At 38.4% G+C, this 21,174-nt stretch overlaps 2 protein-coding genes across 5 annotated transcripts; one reads left to right on the top strand and one right to left on the bottom strand.

Annotated features, from left to right (window-relative positions):
• The first annotated feature begins 7,602 nt into the window (after positions 1-7,602).
• LOC122642607 (chaperone protein DnaJ-like) lies at positions 7,603-13,978 on the top strand. Of its 3 annotated transcripts, XM_043836126.1 has the most exons (6): positions 7,603-8,063; positions 12,003-12,156; positions 12,640-12,672; positions 13,289-13,383; positions 13,580-13,822; positions 13,933-13,978. In XM_043836126.1, the coding sequence occupies exons 1-5, from the start codon at positions 7,698-7,700 to the stop codon at positions 13,811-13,813; spliced, it is 882 nt and encodes a 293-aa protein (XP_043692061.1). In that variant the 5' UTR covers positions 7,603-7,697; the 3' UTR covers positions 13,814-13,822; positions 13,933-13,978. The 3 variants fall into 3 exon arrangements, with proteins under 3 accessions (XP_043692061.1, XP_043692060.1, XP_043692063.1); XM_043836125.1 differs by having other exon boundaries at positions 13,580-13,978; XM_043836128.1 differs by lacking the exon at positions 12,640-12,672 and having other exon boundaries at positions 13,580-13,978.
• Positions 13,979-14,857: 879 nt separating this feature from the next.
• LOC122642610 lies at positions 14,858-19,458 on the bottom strand. 2 transcript variants are annotated; one of them, XM_043836132.1, is made up of 3 exons: positions 18,887-19,458; positions 15,133-15,282; positions 14,858-14,937 (listed from the first exon to the last, which is right to left on the bottom strand). In XM_043836132.1, the coding sequence occupies exons 1-2, from the start codon at positions 19,370-19,372 to the stop codon at positions 15,238-15,240; spliced, it is 531 nt and encodes a 176-aa protein (XP_043692067.1). In that variant the 5' UTR covers positions 19,373-19,458; the 3' UTR covers positions 14,858-14,937; positions 15,133-15,237. The 2 variants fall into 2 exon arrangements, with proteins under 2 accessions (XP_043692067.1, XP_043692068.1); XM_043836133.1 differs by having other exon boundaries at positions 18,880-19,455.
• Between the last annotated feature and the right edge of the window lie 1,716 nt (positions 19,459-21,174).

Raw genomic sequence — 21,174 nt, 5'->3', positions numbered from 1 at the left:
TCATATCCATCTAATCAGATGAATATTGATCAGGGTTTCAATAATAGAAAGCACAAATTTCATATTCATCTAATCAGATTAATAGATAACAGAAAATGGATCAAACTAGACATTGTTACACATCAGCCAAACAGTTCAGAGTAATCAAATAAGTTAATAACTTGAATGAATCACAGTGGATCACTGTACTCATAAACGCAGATAGGCAGAAATTTCCTGTCAACCAATAACAAAATTTTTTCTACTTCTAAAGAGCAAACATGCTATGCAGAAATAAACAGTAGAAACAAAAAATTGAAATAAAATACAACTTCTAATAACAGATTCACACCTTTCCCACGAACTAAGATTTAATTCCAAGAGAAGGAAGGTTAAAACCAATAAAAAAGAAAGCAATTCTAGCGTTTATACATATAATATAAATGATTTTGTGATTCTTTCATTGTTTCCATAAATCCTGGAATTGGGGCCTCTGCTCAGAACAAGTATACATAAGTATACAACCTATGAATGAGAGAGAGGTTACCTGTTTTGTATCAAGAAAAACTTTTCATGGAATAACCACTTCTCAGGAGAGGAGATGGTGTTAAATAGTGTAGAAAGAGAGAGAGAGAGTGGGTGGGAAGGATGAGAATGGATGGAGCTAGCGGTCGCTCTCTTCTTTGTCTGTCTGTCTGTCTGTCACTCACTCAGAGAGTCTATGGGTCTTAATTATGGCGGAGGTTTACATTACTTGCAGTTTGGGAGAGCCTGGAGCAAACGGTAAACCAATCTCATCACGTCATCAATTGCAATTTGCGACTCCTTTTGTAGTTTCTTCTTCTAATTCCAATTTAAAATGAGAATATTTTCTGGGTTTGCTTCTTCTTGGGAATAGATTGACTTTATAGTTTCCATGAGATGAGATTGACTGGCAGGTAGAGTTGCAGGAATGATGTCAGCCCTTTTTATATTGCAATTCCATGTTTTTTGAATACACAACTCCATTAGATTCTATTTTTTTCAAAAAAAAGCAAAGATTCACTCATGGTTGCCCACCATTGGAGAATACGGGCGGCAAATTTTTTCTTTTTTTAATTTTAGCGAAGAAAGGAAGGTGGGCTGGTTGGTGCCTGGTGGGGTGGAGGCCCACTGGAATAACGGTTCCGAAGATATTGTTTGGAATTTGTACTTTTTATTAATCTCTACCAAATTCCCAAGAAGAATTATTTTTGTTAAAAAATATTTTTATCCCACACGGATAGTGTATGTATGGGCATCAATTATTTGGAATTTGGCTCATCCCCTCATAAATTTATTTATTTATTTATTTTTTTTAGGTCATGTTCATAATCATTCACATAGATCAGATTGGCTTCACTGTGGGTCTCACACTCCCACTCATTTTTTTGCTCTTTTTTTTCTCTTTTTTGGGGTTAGAAAAAAAATCATTGCCACTTAAACTTTAAGATTTCTAGAAAAAATAAGGAAAAGTTTGTTTGGGCTTGCTTGCACGACACTGGTCAATAGAAGTATACATGTAAGTATCGTACTTTAATGTGTTTTTATGTTTAGGTACAAGAGTCACACCAGCTACACGATTAGGTAATGTTCTTTTTCCTAAAAACCGAAACTTAAATTTCAAGATTGCATTCGGTTGTATGACGCTTCCCCATATCCAAGGATGTTAATCCATCGGTTCAGTTGAATTTTGGTCTAGTATGGGTCAAATCTAAATGAAATCATTAATTTAAAGTTTGATTTTGATCTGATTCGGTTTGAGTTTTATATTTTTATGGATTTTTAGCATTTTAATATCGGTAAAATTCCTTACTGCACAAATTGATTACTTTACCTCTCATTTGTGAGAAACTATACTTTGGCGTCGTACCTTCCCTCTTCCTCTTCTAAAAACATTTTTTTTAATTATTCTTACCATTTTTTAGGTTCAATTATTTTGAGTGATTACTTTGGCGTCTCTCTCTCTCTCATTCATCCAAATGATCCAAGTCAATAATTTCTGCGCTCTCTCTCTCTCATCCAAATCAATAATTTCTGCCACCACCGCCCACTTTCTTCGCACTCACCCTTGGACTCTCTCTCTCTCTCTCTCTCTCCTTCCATGCGTGTGTATTTTATTTCTCTAAGAGTCTAAATATGAATTATTTTCTTCTAATCTTATTTTAATTTGTGTATGTACATATAATTATTAATTCCACTATTTCATCTAATCTTATTGGGTAGTTTTTTAATTTGTTTTATCCAAAAAAAGGTTTGTGTAATTTTATTTTTTTTTTTGATAGAAAAACATTTAATACATAGTCAAACAAAACACATGGAAAGAGAAGAACACATCTCTAGAATCCATGGAATGGAATTGGGCCAAATCATCGTACATGTCACTGAGAGAGTCGTCCAAGCCAGATAGACATATAGGTTGTTAATCTCCCTTGGAACAAAGTTAAAATTACAAACAATAAAGTATGAAGATAAAAACTAAAAGTCTTCAGTTTGAAAGTAGGACATCTGAATGGGGAGAACAAGACCATAACAACTGTGAATTTTTCAATTGTCTCTGTGTTGAACTAAATCCATACGAAGAGGAATAAAATCCTAATGTAAGTCTTGTAGAGCACTCTCCCAGTTTCGAACAACCACGATCTGATGGATGAGAAGTGCTGGCGTCATAAAATTGCACACAATGATGAAGCAAACCACCTGGGGTAAGAAGCGGTGGATGAGGTTTGAAGTGGCCATGGTTTGACCATGAAGATGAAGCCATAATCATGCAATCTTATTCATGCAAGCATAATCAATGATTGCAAAAGTGGAAGACAATGATGAATTTCAAACTTGCAGAGAACACGTACAATGACGGACAGAGAACACACACAAAAGCGGACAACAAAAGTATAGGTAAAAGTTAGAATGTTAGATTGTCAAGGGAAAAAGGGAGGCCTGGAATTGGAAGAAGGGAGAGAGACGTCCAAACTTCCAAACCTGCACTCCATCCCTGTTCACGGTAGTGATGGAGGAAGACAGTTTTTTTAAAGAAAAGGAGAAGAAGTGAGAGAGACGTTGCAGAGAAGAAGACGGTTTTTGAGAAGTTGAAGATCTCTAATTAAGATCCCATTTGTGTAATTTGTTGGTATACATATATTTTTTGTTTTAATGCTTTATTTAAACTTATTAAGTAGTTTGTCTACTTTTTCGATATATGTATATTTTTGGTTTTAGATCCTTTACTAACTAATTTTCTGAAATTACAATTTATTTATCAATTACAATATATTTTGTTTAATTAGCAGCATATTATTATTTGTTAATATGTTTAAATTATTAAAAAAAATTGTGCCATTTTTCTAATTTTATAAATACTCATTTTAATGTTGTGTTTGGTATGAATTCTTGGAATGCATTCTAGGTCGATTTCGCATTCTTGGATGATAAAAATAGTTATTTGTATCATCCAAGATTAATGTGAAATCAACCTGGAATGTGTTCCAAGAATGCATACCAAACGCAGCTCAAAAGTTTGAAATTAAAAACTTTATCTATCAGTGGATGTAATAATATCTTACTTGCTTATTTTATTCTTATAGTACTATTACTATCCAGTTTCATCGTGCTGTTTAATTTTTGAAATGGTCTTCGATCTAGGTTTATTTCTAAGATGATTTAGATTTTATAATTACAATTGGTTGTGTTTCTATTATGTATTCTTTTACATTTTAGCTTTCAATATTTATATATTTCAAGAGAGGTATAAGTTCTTCCTTATTTTAAATAAAGATGTGGCCGGCTTTCTTATTATTCCTTTTCAATATTGCAACATATAGTAAATATATCAACTATTATTATATATATATTTTGTATACAATTTTGGTTTTATTATTCCTATTTTTATAAGCCTAGTTTATTACATTGCTTCTTTGTCTAACAGTTGGAATAGCCACATCATTTTATCTAGAGTGGAGCACAATAAGGGTACGTAGGACCGCAAGCCATGTTGAGAGGTCTCTCAACATAATAGGACCATGAAAATGAGACAGCCCGTGCACGATCTGTATTAAATACAATCAGGTTTACATAAATATCAATCCAAAATGACATAAAAAACCCTGCACTCCTTATTTAATGCAGGTGATCGATAGGAGAACTCCGGTGTATCAATACCTTTCCCTTTAATAATCAATAAAGTTTATGTCAATGATATTGTTCAGGGAAAATCCATTATCATGTAATATGAAAATAGATAAAAAGTGTTTTTTATTGAGTGTTTTGTAGAACATAAAAGCACAACTTGTGCTTAATTAAAGGTAGGTCGGTCCTTCAGAATAGATTCTGAAATCCGATTTTTCTTTATTTTTGTCACTTCAAAATGCATTCTACACTCACAATCTATTCAAGCCTGCCTGCCTGCTTCTATTGCATAAAACATAAGTTGGGCATTTACTACTAATAATGAAAAACAAAACAGTAAAGTAATATATAATAAAGATGATGCATGTGGGCGGGGCTTCTTCAAGCTCCTCTATCGATCATCTCCTTATAAGTTTTGAAGGACTCTTCTCTCTGAATCTTCAACTGCTTATGGAAGTTGTTGATGAAAGCTTCTGCCAATTCATTTACATCTTTTCTGTCTTCCCACCTTCTCTGTTTATTTCTGATCTGATCAACTTTAGTACCAACCTTGATCACATCATCATCAATACTATTTCTTGTACTGCCACCATGAGAAGAGACCTCTCCAGGTCTGTTCACAAGTACCTTTCGATCAGCCATGAGTTCAGAGATATTGAGGTAATTAGAGTCCCAATTAAGGCCTGTACGTCTGTAACCCAACAAAGCTCTAGCGCGCCAAGGATTCAAGATAAGAGAAAGGGTTGATGCTTGCTTGCTTGCTTGCAGAAAAACACTGGTACTGGTGTCTGATTATATATATAAATACAACTAAAGAGAAAAGCAAGAGGGACAAGATAATGATGGAAGAAGGAAAATGCAAATTAAAGAAGTATTAAATTTCATTATTTTATGATTACCAGAGTACAGTTGAAATATTAAATATTAAATGTTTATGCTCGTGGGAATACTTCTGCCAAAAGTATAACAAGGTACGTGTAATTCAAGAAGAATTAATGTAAGTGTTCTCTTAATTCTTTATTTTAGGAATAGATAGAGGCACATGTGATTCATGTGTTTTGGAGAAGAGAGGTAGGTAGGTTTAATGGAAGTTCAAATTCATTATCTTCAAACTTGACTGCTCTTGATCCATTTTTTTTTTTTTTAAAAAAAAAAAACGACTTTTCTGCTTAATGGAACTACTCCAATTCCAATATGAAAGGATTGTGTGAGATAACGGTGTCAATTAGTCAATTTAATACAGTTTCGGTCGGGTTGAATTAGGTTTTTTTTGTTTCTTATTAGGTCAATCTGAAACTTAATCTTTAAGAAAGTTATAGATTTTGGCTTCAATTTGAGAGACTGAGAGATGCAGCGAGAGGTTTTGGTGTTTGTCTTAATTGAACTTAATATTGTTGTGGATTTTTGGATCAAAGAATCCGATCTCCATCTGCCGTCTGTGTTCGATGCGAGACGACGCAGTTGTTAATTAATTTCGAAAATACAATGTACAGAGCTATGTTTTCCATCTCTCTCTTTTTCTTTTTCTTCTTCGTCTACTTTGCAGAGGGGTGAGCTGGGATTAAGAACAGGGGATAAGCCATATCCTCTTCTGAGCAGAGTTTCTTCTCCGCTATTGGCTACAATAGTCGTCATCTCAGAGTCTTAGCCATTGTTTCACTTGCATCGTCAAGGGTGGGATGGGGTTGCAGGAAGGCAGGATCAAGGGTAAACATGTGAAATAAGAGAGGCAAGCGAGGGAGAGACACTGTAGGTAGTCGCTAGTTTTGTAAACTTAAACTCTATGTTACATAATTTTGGGGTTGATGTTCTCTGTGCCGCAGTGCAGTCTGTGCCTAGACACATGAGCCTATCATTCAGGGGGGTAGGATGATCATTTCGTCCACCCCATGTGTTTGGACGCAGCCTACATCCCAGCACAGAGAGCATTTGGCCATAATTTTGTTAAGTGAAACACAAAGAGATAGATTTTGTAAAGAGAAACTCAAAAGTGGTTAATCTTGTAACTTTCCTTAAAAAAATTGTGAGCATGTAAAAAATGCTCATAAGATAGGCATCTAGGAACCAATTTTCTAGTTTTCTCTTCACCCAGGATTTAAAAAAAAACTTTGGAATGCACAAAGTTTTCCTCCAACCAAGATGAATGAGATCTCGTTCATCGAGCGGCGGGAGACAGCATGAATGGATATCAAGAGGGTATTTTGGAACATAAAATATCCTAAGAGGGGTTTGTGAACCCTAGGATGGTGGGTGAACCGTCCTTAATAATTGAGGAAAACTTTGTCCAAAAAATTTAATCTTAAAAACTTTGGCAAAAATAAAAGTTTGGAACAAAGAAACACATGACATTGGAATGCAGATTCTAGTGTACGTCCTCTCACATGATGAGATCCGGTGTTCACTCTTAACACATTTTTTTTTATCCACGGCCTATGTGGATGATACTATTTTCTTCACACACATTGGTATGGTGTGTAGATTCCTCCCCACATTGGCGTCATGAGGAACTTTTTCCCGAAAAAAATATATATTAGGGAAAATATTCTCTGTGCTTGGGGCACATGGGGGTGGGCGAAATGACCGTCATGCACCCCCACCTAAATGGTGGAAATGCCACCCCCATGTGTCTTGGCATAGCCTGTGCTGCAACACAGAGACTGTCGACCCATATTATTTATGGTAAAAGGGAAATAAACGACATCAATGTGCATATTCTTGCACATGCCTCTCACATCCCACCCACCCATATATGGGTATCACATCCTCTCTCCTTGTTAAATGCCCACCCCTATTGAACGATTTGTCACCCTCCTCTTATTGGTGCCAAACTGCACTCTAGGTTATATGAAACTCTCTCATTATTTGAGAAATTTTGTTTTTCTCTGATGATTTTTTTTTTCACTCACCTGTCCTAAAATTATAGACCCCATATGGATGATATTTTTTTTCAAGACACCCATAGTGTAGCATGTAGATTCCTCCCCATAATAGCAACATGGGAACCTCTTTCTCTATTTGTTAATGGGAAGACAAATGTGGCACCCAATCACATGGCCATGCACAAGTGCGGGGCCAATGAGAGGACACGCAAGGGCATCGATCAAAGGAATTTTCAATTTGTAAATCGGTGGGGCGATCATTCGAGGGGCTGCGTTTGGATGAAGGAGCCATGCGACCAAGCACCATTCTTTTTTTCGTTTATTTATTAAAAACAAAAAAGAAAATATAGTTTCTGCAATCGGTCTACCGCCCAACTGCCCATAGCAATCTGTGTGGCACAAACTGGGCTGCACTCGTAATGACCGCCTTACCCCCTGCCCAGTGCCTTGCCCGAGTGGGGGTAAGGCGGTTATTATGCGTGCGGCCCTAACATGTCGTACAGGCAGCTATGGGCAGCTGTGCCGTAGGAGATCTGGATCCTAGATTCTGGTGTCCTTGTGCTGTCGAAGTGTCCAATTGTTTGGCTGAGACATGCTATCGAAGTGTCATCTGAGTTCGATTTGTGAATTCTGAAGTCTGTACATGTACACGAGCTTCGCACGGATGAGCTGAGTGAAGACTCACTCGATTCGTTCATGAATATGCATGGAATCACCCAAACTCTAGAAACGAAGATAAGGCTCAACTCTGTTACTACTTGCTGTTGGTCTTTTAAACCTCCTCACAGTTGTCTTCTCTATCTGAAGAACCAAGCAAAATCTTCTATACTTGTTCCCAGATATGGCCGAAGAAGTGATTTCAATCTTTTTCTGTTCGCTCCGCAGTCTTTCTCGCTGAGTTCCAAGAAGAGAACCAAACGTAACTGTTCTACCCTTTTAAGAGCAAGCCGAAGAGAGTCCCCATATGCTGTTTTGGGCGTCTCGCCCACCGCAACTCCTGAAGAAATTAAGAGAGCTTACAGAAAGCTCGCGCTCAGATTCCATCCTGATGTCAACAAGGAGGTTAGTACATTCCTTTTCAATCATCTTTCTCTCTTGGATTTTGATGCATTTGATGGAAATTTAAGTTTATCCCTTTCTATTATAAATTTTCTTTTGTGGGTACATGTATGGGGTATCTTGCGATCTGCACCGATACTCCAGTGAATAAACCCACCTTGTTCTGGGATATTGTTTTGTTCTTTTTCTGGATATTGGAGTTAAATGTGCGCATAATCGAAATCTCTGATGGAAATTGAACTGAATAATTAAAGTTTGTCCTTTCGATAACCAAGATCCCTTTTTTATGATCTAAGCAGAAACTTCCGATTTCAAAACACGAACATCTCCAACTGAAAAAATAAAAAAAATCCAGTATTTGGCTTTCAGCCACCTTCACCCTGTAAGACTATCAATCAGAAGACTTCCGTTGTGGCATTGAGGTCCTTTACTCTAAAATCCTTCAGAACAGCAGCCCACAGAATCAAGTTATCTTCAACAACATTGTTAAACAATATTATCATAGCTCCTCGCCGTATACTAAATAACATCGATTAACCCTCTCCATCTATAAGCTCCAACCAACGAGACTGGGGTCATCTTCCACACAATTAAACCATAATGGCAAACCCATATGGCAAGGATACTCCCTCGCTCTATTCCCACACTGCCAACAGAGAAGCCCAATCTGATCTATTAATCTTTGTCTCTTGTAAAGCCACTACTTCAAATTTCCAATCCCTTATCAAAGAACAAACATGAGTTCGTTAAGATTGAATCCAAATCCCTACACTCCACATTAAAAGTCTCATACCTGAGATGGAGGGAAGTCCCAAATTAGATTCACCTCCCCAACTTCATCTATGAATCCAGTACAGCCACAGATTGAGCCTTTTTTCCCAACATTTTTTGATGAAATTTCTCTTTAACACTTGGAAAGCTCTTTCATCTCTTTTCATAAAGGCAGCTCCAATCGTGCTACCGATTGAAATTGCAGCTTCCATGACATCAGATACAACTCTACTCCTGATCTCCTCATTATAAGTCTCATACCTGAGATGGAGGGAAATTCCAAATTAGATTCACGTCGCCAACTTCACCTATGAATCCAGTGCAGCCACATATTCAGCCTTTTTTCCCAACATTTTTTTTGATGAAATTTCTCGACAATTGGAAAGCTCTTTCATCTCTTTTCGTAAAGGTAACTCCAATCCTGCTACCAATTGAAACTGCAGCTTTCATGACATCAGATACAACTCTACTCCTGATCTCCTCACCACCCTGCTGGACATTTCTATTATCCCATTCTAAAACATCTCCCCTCGCCCATTATCATCAAACCTCCTCTCCCCAATTCTTTCACTTCCCCTTCATGAAATTCCTTCCTATGGTTTTTTCTATTACCTTTTCTCCCTTTCCCCGAAAGCACACCAGTCCCTCTTTTCACACTGCCCTTTCCCTCAGACCTCCCCTTGAACCCAGTTGCTATAAAGAACTTCCTATGAGTTCCCCCCCCCCCCCCCAGCATTTTATTGAACTGTGTCTTGTATTCCCCACTCTCTTTCCAAAGCCTCAATAATGTCCTCTGATTTGGAAGGAGTAACTTCCTCCATTTCTACAGATTGTTGAGCCCTCTCAACGGTGTTGTTTTCTTCTATCTTGTTTGGATTCTCCATGTTTGACCCCAATGGACCATTAGGAGTGGTCCTATTGATTATAGGACCATTTGCTTGTTAAGCTTCTAACCTTCACATCGAAGAAACCTCAGAACTCTTTCATCCATCCTTCCCATTCTAATTCAGATGGTTCCTGACCTTCTACCACTCAAAAAATTTGTTCTATCAGCCACTCCAAACCTTCCCACCTTCACAACCGGGTATCTCCTCTCAAATCTCACTAAAGCTTCACCTCTCTTATTCCATAATCTTTCACCTATGGAAATGAAAGACCTTGAGTCCCTAATACCCTTTCTACCTCTTCCTCGACGTCACCTCCCATCGTCTTCATGAAGCCCAAGTGCCCAACACCAATCCCTTGAAACCTTCCATCATCTTTCCAAGCCTAATCTCCTCTTCTCTACACCCACATCCCTTGAAATCAACTCACCTTCAATCGGTTCAAAACCTGACCTCTGCTTCATCATCGTCCCCCAAATAAAAATCCAAATAAACCACTGCATATTTTATGATCTCAACATTTCCGTTTATCATTACATGCCTGTGGGTTTAGATTTGGGATGCAATGCTCGATAGATGGCTTAAACTTAAAAGTCACATGCAATCTTCTGAAGATAATAGGGTGTAAAATTTCTGTGCCTAGCAAGTGAATTTGGGTGCTATCCTTCATCAGGCACGCAGAGGCAGACACAGGCATATCTACAATCCACATCATGGTCCCTTTACCAGTAAATATCCCACATGAGGCTTAGTATATTCCACTTGCTGGTGTTCACTACTTACTTTCCACCAAGTATTCTCTGGACCTCCTCAGTTAATGTTCCCACCCATTCCAGGGGTCAGCAGGATTAATGCACCATCTGATTTAACTAAAATCTTGCAGACTCACCATGGCTACATCTCTTAGTGCATGGTGCCAACAAGAAGAACTTTTGCCACCCTTCCCGAAATTCATCACTACTGCCACATTGATGGACTGCCTCCTTAGCTCTCATTCGTTTGGTTGGTTCAAGTGGGATGGAATTTATTAGAGTCCAGGCACTGTCTAGATGATAGGGATTTCTCAATGAGTAAATTTCAATATATTTATTGAATTAAAATTTGGCTTGATAAAAATTGAACTACAAAAATCAGTACAATGATAACAAAAAAAAGGGAGGGAATTGATAACTTTCAGGTTTGAAGACATTTCGTGAAAAAAAAATCTGAAGGGTGCATTCGAAGGTTTTGAAATGTTTGTCATTCACATGACATCATATTTCTCTTTTATTCTACTTTTACTTTCCTTCTTTGCCTTCCCATGTATGATAGGTAATGAAACATTTTTCTGATATGAAAACACTAGTAAGTGAAACTTGGGTGATTGCCTTTTTTTGCCAAATGCTTTGGTGTCTGGGTGATCAGTGATGATTTTGAGACGCTCTTGATGTGTTTCTAGAACACCACTGATGTGATTCTGAGGGCTGATTTGTCGTCTAAGAGATCCTCTGTGTGTCGAGGTGATCTCGAATTAGAGGGTATTTGATGGTTGAGAGAAATCCATAACACCACCCAAGTTGGTTAACCAACCTCTTGGTTTTTGTTGCAGATACGATAAGACTTAAAACAACCCTGGTGAGGCATGGAGAAAAAAGACAATGGATTAGAATCACTTTTACCAGCTATGGTTAGATTTGCTAGCATGAATCCTTTTGCCTTCCACACCTTCATCTTATTTTCCTCACGGTTATACCTTCAAATATAAGCCTAGGGTGTTCATGTTAGATGCACTTGCTTTTCCTTGCATCCTCTCCACCTAGTTTGTTTGCACTTGCTCTGCGTGGGCACATACCATGGCCTCATGGTGTATCACATAGTCATAGTCAATGGGGATGATTGCACCTTCAATTTCTAGGACACAACCTCAGGGAATAAGCATTGCAATGCTGAGGTTTGACTGGCTTACTGCTTAAAAGGAAATCTCCAGGAGTCTCAGGAATCCATTGGGCGTTGGAATCTAATTGCATGTCCAACATGGATACACCAACCAACACTTGGAAAAATGCACATGCTACATGCATTTGATTTATATACCTGGGAACAATTATATACCCTCTGTTTCACACGCACATCCTGCCGCCAGGGGGGAGGGGGGGGGGGGGGGGGAAAAACAGCTTCTTGTTGAATGATGAAATGAATAAAAAAATTTTAATCTCAAATGACTTCTGGTTTTCTTAGTGTACATTTCATTAGCATGTACTGCCTAGGTCTGATTTACTAAAAAAAATTCTGGCTTTCACATGTACAGGCCAATGCTCAGGAGAAGTTCATGAGGATAAAACATGCATACAATACATTATTGAACTCGGAATCTCGGCAGAGATATGATTTTGGAAATAGTGCATCCAGTTATTCCAGCTCCAGAGATGAAAGAAAGCAAGATGAGGAGTTCTATGGTTTTGGTATTGATTCATATACCCTTATTTTTATGGCACCCACCCCTCCTTTTTGTATTTCTGCTAGAATAACACAACTGGATCACATGCCATTTGATGGATCTCATATTTGAGATCCATTGAGCCAAAATTGATCAATTAGATGATCGTAACCATCTTACCTTCTGATCCCCTGCCATTCTAGGCCTCAGTTTTTTCCCTCTTCTGTTTTATGCTGTAAGAGGGTTCCCATGTGGAATCCATCAAGTGGTGAGTCCTGTTTCACTGTTTATGAGCTGCATGTATTGCTATTGCCCTTTTAGACTATAGTTGTCTACCAGACCTGTACCTTAGATTATAGTGCAGTGTAATATTTGTTGTTGAAGCTATATTAGGGGGAAAGTGAAAACCTGTAGGAAAAAGTATTTTCTGACCTCATCTTGTAGTTTCTTGTCCTCAGATAGGTCAGATTTACTTAAATTCTTATACATAAGCCATTTATTTCTGCAGGTAACTTTGTGAGGGATGTTCAAATAACAATAGGTAGATTTGTCCTACCGTAGGACAAAATGGAGACTAAATTTATCTTGCATTCATTTTATTTTTCCCCCTGCATTTTCACTATTATGAATGAACATAGTTGTCAAGGCATTGCCTAGGTGGTTCTTGAACACCCAAGCAACTGATCGTCATATTGTTCAAGGTGCTCAGACAGAAAATAGGGGGGAAAGAAAGGGAAAAAATGAGAAAAAGGGGGACGAAATGGGGGAAACAGGAAAGAAAAGAGGGGAAAATGGGTGAAAAATCAGAAAGAACAAAAAAAGAAAAAGAAAAATGGGAAGAAGCAGTAGCAGCTGCCACTACCATCCACCACCTTCAAGAAGAAGAAGAAGACCCTCTCATATTTATAAATGAAAGGAAAGTATTCATTATTTTTTACACAAGTCCCCTGTAAAAAAAAAATAAAACACTAGTTTGTTCATAAGTTTAGTTTTTTACACAAAACCCCCGTCTTTATACAATACAATTTGACTGTCTAGGCACCGAGGTGAAAAGATGCTTGGCCACCGCCTAGGCTCGCCTTGCCCCCATGACAACTGTGGTTATTAAGAAACCTAGTATTTGGTAGTTCTTAAATCTTCATTTTGGTTATTTACAGAGGACTTCTTTAGAGACCTCCAAGCAGAATTCCGTAACTGGGAAGCTAATGTTGATTCACAAGGGAAGCCAAAGAGTTTATGGGAGGAGTTGGCGGTAAGGCGGTACAATGTTCTGTATTTACCTCTTAATTGAAATTCCCATCTCTATCTTTTTGTATTGGCCATGTAGGTTTAAGCTTATAGGCATGCATGTTTATTGCAACAACATACAGAAATGAAGAAAGTAACTTAGTGAAGACCATAAGCAAGCACTATTTGTAGCGGAAACTACTAAAAATTTCATTTTGCAGGACATTGGTGAAGAATTTGTGGAATTTCTAGAGAAAGAGCTGAACATAACTGATCCCAATGTTGAAGGCGGAAACAACAATGAAAGGCCCCCAAGTAGTGATCCATATGCAAAATCCCGGTCAGACACTGGGGAAGATGACCAAAACAAAGCAGACAATGAGAGCGGCATAGAGGACAACATTGATGAGATTGAGGCCACTCTTGCTAGGTTGAAGAAGGAATTGGGGCTATAGGGAAACATGGTACTTTCTGTTGTATGTTTGTTGAAACCGAAGAGAAAACAGTACTGTGGTATTTCTTATGTGAAGATTCTCATTTAGCATTGAGAACTCCCATTAAATCCTCTCTGCAGGTCTCCTCTAGGTTTACTGGTGAAAATGGCAAAAGGAGCAGTTCGTCTACACTCTTGTGGGGGGAGCTTGTAAAAGGCCACCATTTAGCTTGGAGGCTCCTTAATGGCCGTCATCTCTCATTGCTTCACCAATCAATTACACACTATCATTGCCAAGGCTTCATATCTCCTACATGTGGAGAATTTGGAGGTCATATCCTGTAAACTAGAAGTGGTTCACAACACCGCCCCCCACTCACTCACCCTTTCCTCTCTTTTCCTGTATGAATACATTGATAATTATAAGATCCTTATTTAAGCAGTTGGAATTGTCATGTCATCCATATGGATGGACTTATTAATGTTGTTTTGATAATGTTGAACCACACTCATTAGTCCCAATTTGGGTTCAGCAACACAAATCGCATTTTTGAGTAGTGCAGTAGAAGTATCATCAGAAGCTTTGAAAGATGAATTGCAAGAAATGCAAGTGGGTTTTTTCTATCAGCAGCTTCAAGCAAGCATAGACGCCATACGCTGGGCGGTACAGAAGTAGCTTTCCTTTATAACTCAAAATCTGGTGGAGACCGTGAAATTCATAAATAATGGAAACTTATTCTCTATGGGTTTGGAATATTTTCAACGTTCACTTGGACTCAGTAGGAAAGGACCATGGTTCAAAAATCGGAATTTTGTATCCACACCAATTCAGATCAGAATCGACCTTGACTGATACCAATTATCGGTCCAATCGACCAATTCAGATCAGAATCGACATTGACCACCAATTCCAAATGTTCTGGAGTGGCCGATTTTAGGGTTTTTGGGACCCAATTCTGATCCAATCAGAATTGGTAGGGATCGGATTCAGATCAGAATCTACCTTGACTGATACCAATTATCTGTGCTGCTGGTAATTTCATTACGTTAAGGTCCCAAAACAAGAAAACAAAGGCTGACTAAAAACATTACAAGGACTCAGATTGTACAACTTACAAACCCTCATATAACCATATATTGGTCCACCTGCTTCTGGTGGGTTTTTGAGTACAAAGACTCATACAACAAAGTCCAGCATATCGCTGAGCAAAACCATCATACAACCAAACCATATATTGATCCACCTGCTTCTGGTGGCTTTTTGGGTACAAAGACTCTTACAACAAAGTCCAGCACATCGCTGAACAAAACCCTAATATAACCAACCTTGTATTGGTCCACCTGCTTCTGGTGGCTTTAAGGGTACAAAGACTCTTACAACAAAGTCCAGCACATCACAGAGTACCTATAATTATGTAATTATAAAACAGTTGATTTGGCCTTTCCTTACTCGGTTAGAAGCATTGGGACTTCATTAATGGGAGTTGCAACCTGCAGAATCACGAACATTTAGATCCCAGTTAGCCAACAATTATGATTTATTTGCATTATCCTGGATATCCAGGGCACATATATAAACTGACTTGCATAAGAGATACATCCATGAATAAGAATATAAACAGGGACATGTTCTGTAACCCCGGTGGAATACCACCAGAAAACCTAGTGTAGGGTTTAGTCGAAGAACTATGAGTCAAGAAAATATTCTTCCACTTTTTGGCTATGTAACCCTAGGCAAGCAGGCAAATATTTCCAAACACCTCCAGATTACCCAGGACGGCCCAAGTTTCTGCCATGTGGCAGTTTATATGTAGCATGACTTCTGCGGAGACCTCGAGGTCCTCACCCTATGTGTTGAGTTTCAGACCGAACAGAACCCGCCCAAGTGGCAAAATAAAGCTTTGAAGATCAGGGGACTACAAGAGGGTGTATGGACATACATCGACAGCTGAAAATACAGGGACACATGGCAATACATGGGAGGGTATTTGATTTAAGTATGTCCTGAAATTTGACATGTAGCTAATTAACAAAGAAGCGAACTCAAACCAGCAAAACTAGGGAGAGATCAATTGCAACAAGATCGCAAATAGGGACAGACCAGTATTAAGAACAGAATTCACTAGAACTTTTTATTTTTTACTTATGACAGAAGAAATAAAAAGGATAACCAAGATATCACCACCTGGCCTGTGGGAATGGAATTACCAACATACCCAACCTACTGAATCACCATGGTAAGGTCTGATTGAAATCACCGCTCTTGGAATCACCACCAAGAGGTGTTACAGCTTCACCACTGCAACCTTGTCCAAATTCATCACTGAACCAAAGGAAAACAAACTTCATTTCTCAACCATCTCCTCTACATTGTTTAAATAAAAGTCCCAAAGACCGAAAATACCTTCCCTACGTGGACAGCACTACTCAAAAAAGGAAACAAAAAAAATAGTAACTCTCAGTTCTCTTAAAGCTATTAATTTAGAAACTAAGGAACTGTTACAATAATAGAAGATAGTAACTACTAGGAAAGCATTCCAGCAGATCTTCAAGATATACTACCAGTTCTTCTCATAGGACCCCACACAATCTTCTAGAATATCTCACACAAGCCATATCCAGGCCAAATCAAACCATATCCATTACGCAGGCCAGCCCAACCCTGGCTTGCACTAGGACCAGAAATCTGGTCCAAAATCAGAACCATAGGTGAGAGTTTCGGCCTGTTCCACCCTCATGTCGCAGGCCCTGTTTTGCCTGTTCTCTCAGGACTAAACTGCATCGCTAATCCAATCCTAGACCAATCTATCAATTGGTATGAATTGCCACACCATCTCACCATGTGGCTTAAAATTGGAAAGCCACCCTGATAAGTTTATCAGGATGGCCCGTCATGGGGCGGTCGATTGTACTTCTAAACAATGATTTAAAATTAGTGTGATAAAAAACTACTGCAAGTGGGACACAGACATGTGCTTTCCTACTAACATATTATGAAGAATAAAATTACAAATTTAAAATATCAGATCATATTGGCAAAAATTTGTCATATATCTACACATGGATGTATATACCTCATGAACCAAATACAACTGGATGATTATAAAGTAACATTACAAATCCACATTCTAACTGTATCTAAAAATATAACATGTCATAAGCAATTCAACACATCTTCTTGTTGATACCATGGAAAAAGGAAAACAGATCTGCTCACCAAAAACACTAAACAAAGACTCATTTCCATCTTTTATCAACATAGCACCCCATATGCTCTGTAAATTATTTCTGAAACTTCAGATTCCATGACACCATCGATTGTTTTCACTTTTGCATACCCAACTCTCCAAAAAAAAAAGGGCCAAGGGAAACTTATCCTTAAACAATGGTATAAAATCAATCATAACCAGCACCAAAAAATGTCAGCGTCCACAGCTTGTTTCATTAGTCGCCATAGTTACGTCAATAGCCAATCTCTAATACATGTTTCAATACAAGAAGGTAGGTCATATCAACAGGCTTCCAATGACAATTGGCAAATGTATTACTGTTCTACATATATTCCACCATCACATAATGCCATTCCATGCCTAATATATGATATGTGGGGTAGTAGACAAACACTCACATTTAACAGGACTGAGGTTCCCAACATCATATGCTTCCACATTTCCATCTATAATCATATTGCATACACATTAAGCTTGTTATGACTATGCTACTTACAACATTTAAAAAAATGATATCAAATAATGATGAACTTAAGAATAATATAATCTTCTGATCTGTAAATGGGCTGGCATGTGCAATGAAGGCCTTTGAATGCTCCAGTACGGAGGGTTGATTTGATTCAGATTGATGGAGCTAAAAAAGCCAGGGTCAGGGATAAGCCTAAAACGACTTTAGAAGAAGTAGAGAAGAAAGAAATGCATGGCTTAGGACTAGTAACAAGTATGGCTTTAAATAGAGTTGATTCGAGAAAAAAGATCCATGTAGCCAACTCCCTTTAGTTGGGATAAGTCCAAGATGAGTTGAGTTGTATCCATAAATGGGCCAGTCCAAAATAATGAGGCATATAAGCCATATATACAAGAAGTGATTGAGTTGATTACCCATTGAGAAAATATATATTTGTGCTTTGCAGGGTAGGAAGTAGTTTCTAGTTGAACAGACTTAAGCTCATTGAAAAGGAATTGAGCTTCTGACTGTTTTGCAGCCCCGAGTCCTCTGCTTTAGACTATGGAACACAACATTATAAATAAAGAGCTTTGTAGAAGGCCCCTTTTGCAAGGACCTAGATCTACCATGTGGCATATTGTATGGGGCCGAAACTCTGTAGACAGGTTGACCCCTAGTCCCCTGTTTGCATGTCAAGTTTCAGCCCAAACGTATTTTACCAAGTGGCGAAATAGGCCTTTGAAAAATCCAGGAAATGGGACAAGCTTGCATCCAACTGTCAACTTTCTGTAATGATTCAAGCTCCTCGCTATCAACATATAGACCTGATTCAATCTCCCAAGAATCCCAAACGAAAAGCCATCTAAGATAAACTGAAAATACAATCACATCATATTCTTGCTGCTAAAAGAGCCTTCAAGGAACAAAATATATTCATATGTTAAGATTTCTTTACCGTTTTGATTTAAAGAAGCAATCAGAAAAGAAAATACTTAAACTTCAATTCACATAGTAGTCATCCTCATTTCATGTCAACTGCAAAAATTCTAAGTAACCTATTCAATAAAAAAATGAAAGAGTTTTCTTGGTATTTCAACCTAAAGTTCATAAAAGACCAAACCCTAACAATTTTCCAATTGGTTTCTAAAGATACTGAGCTTATCAAGCCGCCTCAAGCCAAATAAGCCAGCACTCTCAAAAGACGCAAATAATTGCCTATGAATATTCAAGTTTTTCCCGCGGATATCAAAGGATTCGGGGTTCTCTGAAGCAAAAGAAATAGTTCGAGAACCCCAACCTTTCAATCCGGAAAGTCAAAGACAAACTATAAACGAAGAAGATTCTGATTTCTGCAGCATCCGGACCAGAAAGAAAGTTGTAAAAATCAAGAAACGAAGCAAAAGAAAGAACCTTTTACCTTCAGAATATCCTTCCAAGAACCTTGACGGGAGAGACCATCCTTGCAAGCGTGCACAGTCTGGAACTGGTCAGCATCAAGCTTCTTGTTGATGATCCCGACCTGAAAATATATGTAATCGCTCGGCGGCAAATCCACCCTGATCTCATCGACGTCAAGCCACAAGAAGAACCGCCTCACCTCAATCCCGTCAAGATTCGTTATCGAACCGATGTTGATCGTACCGGTAATCTTCTGGTCGTAATAGACCAAGTACTCGAACTGAACGTAACAGGGCTTCTCCAATTCCACGACGAAACTCCCATCGTCAGAGATGGAGAAATTTTTCACCGAGTCAGGTAAGAGGCCACTCGGGAGACCATGTTGGGTCAGGATTTCGTAGACTGTTGTGCCATTAGAGGACGAAACCGAGGAGATTCCTAGTGCAGAAGCGACAAACAGGAAAAGGAGAATGAAACCCATAAGCAATTTCGAACAAGGAACCATTGTTCGACTGGTTTTACTGGTAAAAGAAACTGGGTCCTAAAGAAAAAGAAGAAGAAACTGAAGAAAACTTCAGAGTAGACACAAAAGGAGAGAGACAGAAAGAGAAGTTAGAAGTTGGAACGTGTTGACTGTGTAAGAAGACAGCTGAGATAAAATGAAGACTTTGGAAACAGAGAGAATTTATTTGGGGTTTTGGGCAAAGCAGGGAAGAAGAAGAATAAGAAGAAGAAAAATCACCATAATTTGCGGGTTTTTTATCAGACACTGCCATAATAGTAGTGAGGGTAAACATGTGGGGCCATTTGTCCCAGAGAAAAGATCAGAATCCCCACATGGGGGCTAGTGGGGACAGAATAACTCCACCCTCCGTACCCCAGAGGTAGGTGGGTACGACCTCTGTGCCCAATTCTAACTTGACATATGTCTCCAAGAACCAGTGTTCCTCTTGGGGAATCTATAAAAGAAGGGTGTATTGTTCATGATTTGTGGGCCACCCACCCTTAGATCATATGGATTCAGGACTGGGACTATCTAATATTTATTTGGTAGGGCCAATATAATTCTCATTGGACCCGGCAGCTCAATGGAGGTGGGTCCAGCCCCTTATGGGAGTGAGATCACCTTAGACTCTCTCATATTATTATTTGGAAGAAACATTAAATGTCCAAAATAGTAGGCGGTGGATAATGGATTCTGACTCCTGACTTTTGAGTTGGAGTATTTGAGATTTGTCATCTAACGTGTAATTTACCATAAGTGCAGAGGACCAAATCTTAAGGTTGCTTAAACAAACGGGGCACCAATGAGGAGCAATGAAATGGTTTTATACATAAAAGAAGTAAATTAAGATGTCATTTCATTTCATTTCATGTGAGAAAGAGAGAGACAAAAGAGATGAAGAGAGTGAAAGTGAACCCTTCTCGGATGACCATCAGGGCTTGCCCTGGTGGTTCGCTACTCCTTTGGGAGAACTGCATCAGGCGTTTGATCGGTGATTCAAGTCTCTTTAGCGATATCTAGTCCACATTTAATTGCTTTCCAAAAAGTGGAGCCTTTGGGTATCATATTTGACCCCTTGTGGGTCCCCTCATTATCTTCTTGTGGGGTCCTGTTGAGGTTGATGGCCGATGGGCCCTTAAATTGCACCAAAAAAAAAAAAACACCCTTCTCGGATAATAGAGAATGACCTTGACTTGATCAAGGTTAATCTAAGAGTTAAAAATATTTGATTAGAATAATTTCCTAGATCTACAAAAAATACTTCTCCCCACCCCATCAAAAGAGAAAACCCTTTCGCCATGATGCAAATATTTGTGCTCTCATTGGCCCCGTGTACACGAACCACGCTCACCCAGACAACGTCAACCATTCTTTTATTTTCTTCGAGTATGATTTGTTTTGTTGTAATTTTTTTTGTACAAAAGATATTTTTGTTCGTTTGCCCACCAAATTGCTTGCTTTGTATGATGTCATAGTACATTAACCAAATATTTACTCAAATAAGTACGAAAGGATGTCCGTCAATCTGAACTCCATTAATAGTTTAAGATAAGATAGGTTCATTGTTTTGAGCCACATGAATTGTTTCTCTAGTAACTTACAAAAAAAAAAAAAATTTGTTTCTCTAGTTATAACCATTGGATGTAAAGTCCTATACTCTTAGGTCAACCAGCTCATCCACATTTATTTAATTTTTCGGAGAGGGTTCTCTAATGCTGACAATGTACCTTTTTTGGTAATGATAGTCTTATTGAGAGTGTCATAAACGCATGGAATCACAATTACAAAGATTGATCACTTAT

The sequence above is a fragment of the Telopea speciosissima genome, chromosome 10, assembly GCF_018873765.1.
Source record: "Telopea speciosissima isolate NSW1024214 ecotype Mountain lineage chromosome 10, Tspe_v1, whole genome shotgun sequence".
Lineage (NCBI taxonomy): Eukaryota > Viridiplantae > Streptophyta > Magnoliopsida > Proteales > Proteaceae > Telopea > Telopea speciosissima.
The sequence above is the reverse complement of the archived record's forward strand: the minus strand, read 5'-3'. Positions and strand labels throughout refer to the sequence as shown.

Bases quoted from the DNA above. Each gene is read 5' to 3' on its own strand.
- LOC122642610 (XM_043836132.1), bottom strand. From the start codon at position 19,372: ATGGTTCCTTGTTCGAAATTGCTTATGGGTTTCATTCTCCTTTTCCTG. The intron at 15,283-18,886 runs GTAAAAGGTTCT...GTGATTCTGCAG, and splicing joins CTTGGAAGGATATTCTGAAG to GTTGCAACTCCCATTAATGA.
- LOC122642607 (XM_043836126.1), top strand. From the start codon at position 7,698: ATGAATATGCATGGAATCACCCAAACTCTAGAAACGAAGATAAGGCTC. The intron at 8,064-12,002 runs GTTAGTACATTC...TCACATGTACAG, and splicing joins ATCCTGATGTCAACAAGGAG to GCCAATGCTCAGGAGAAGTT. The intron at 13,384-13,579 runs GTAAGGCGGTAC...TTCATTTTGCAG, and splicing joins GTTTATGGGAGGAGTTGGCG to GACATTGGTGAAGAATTTGT.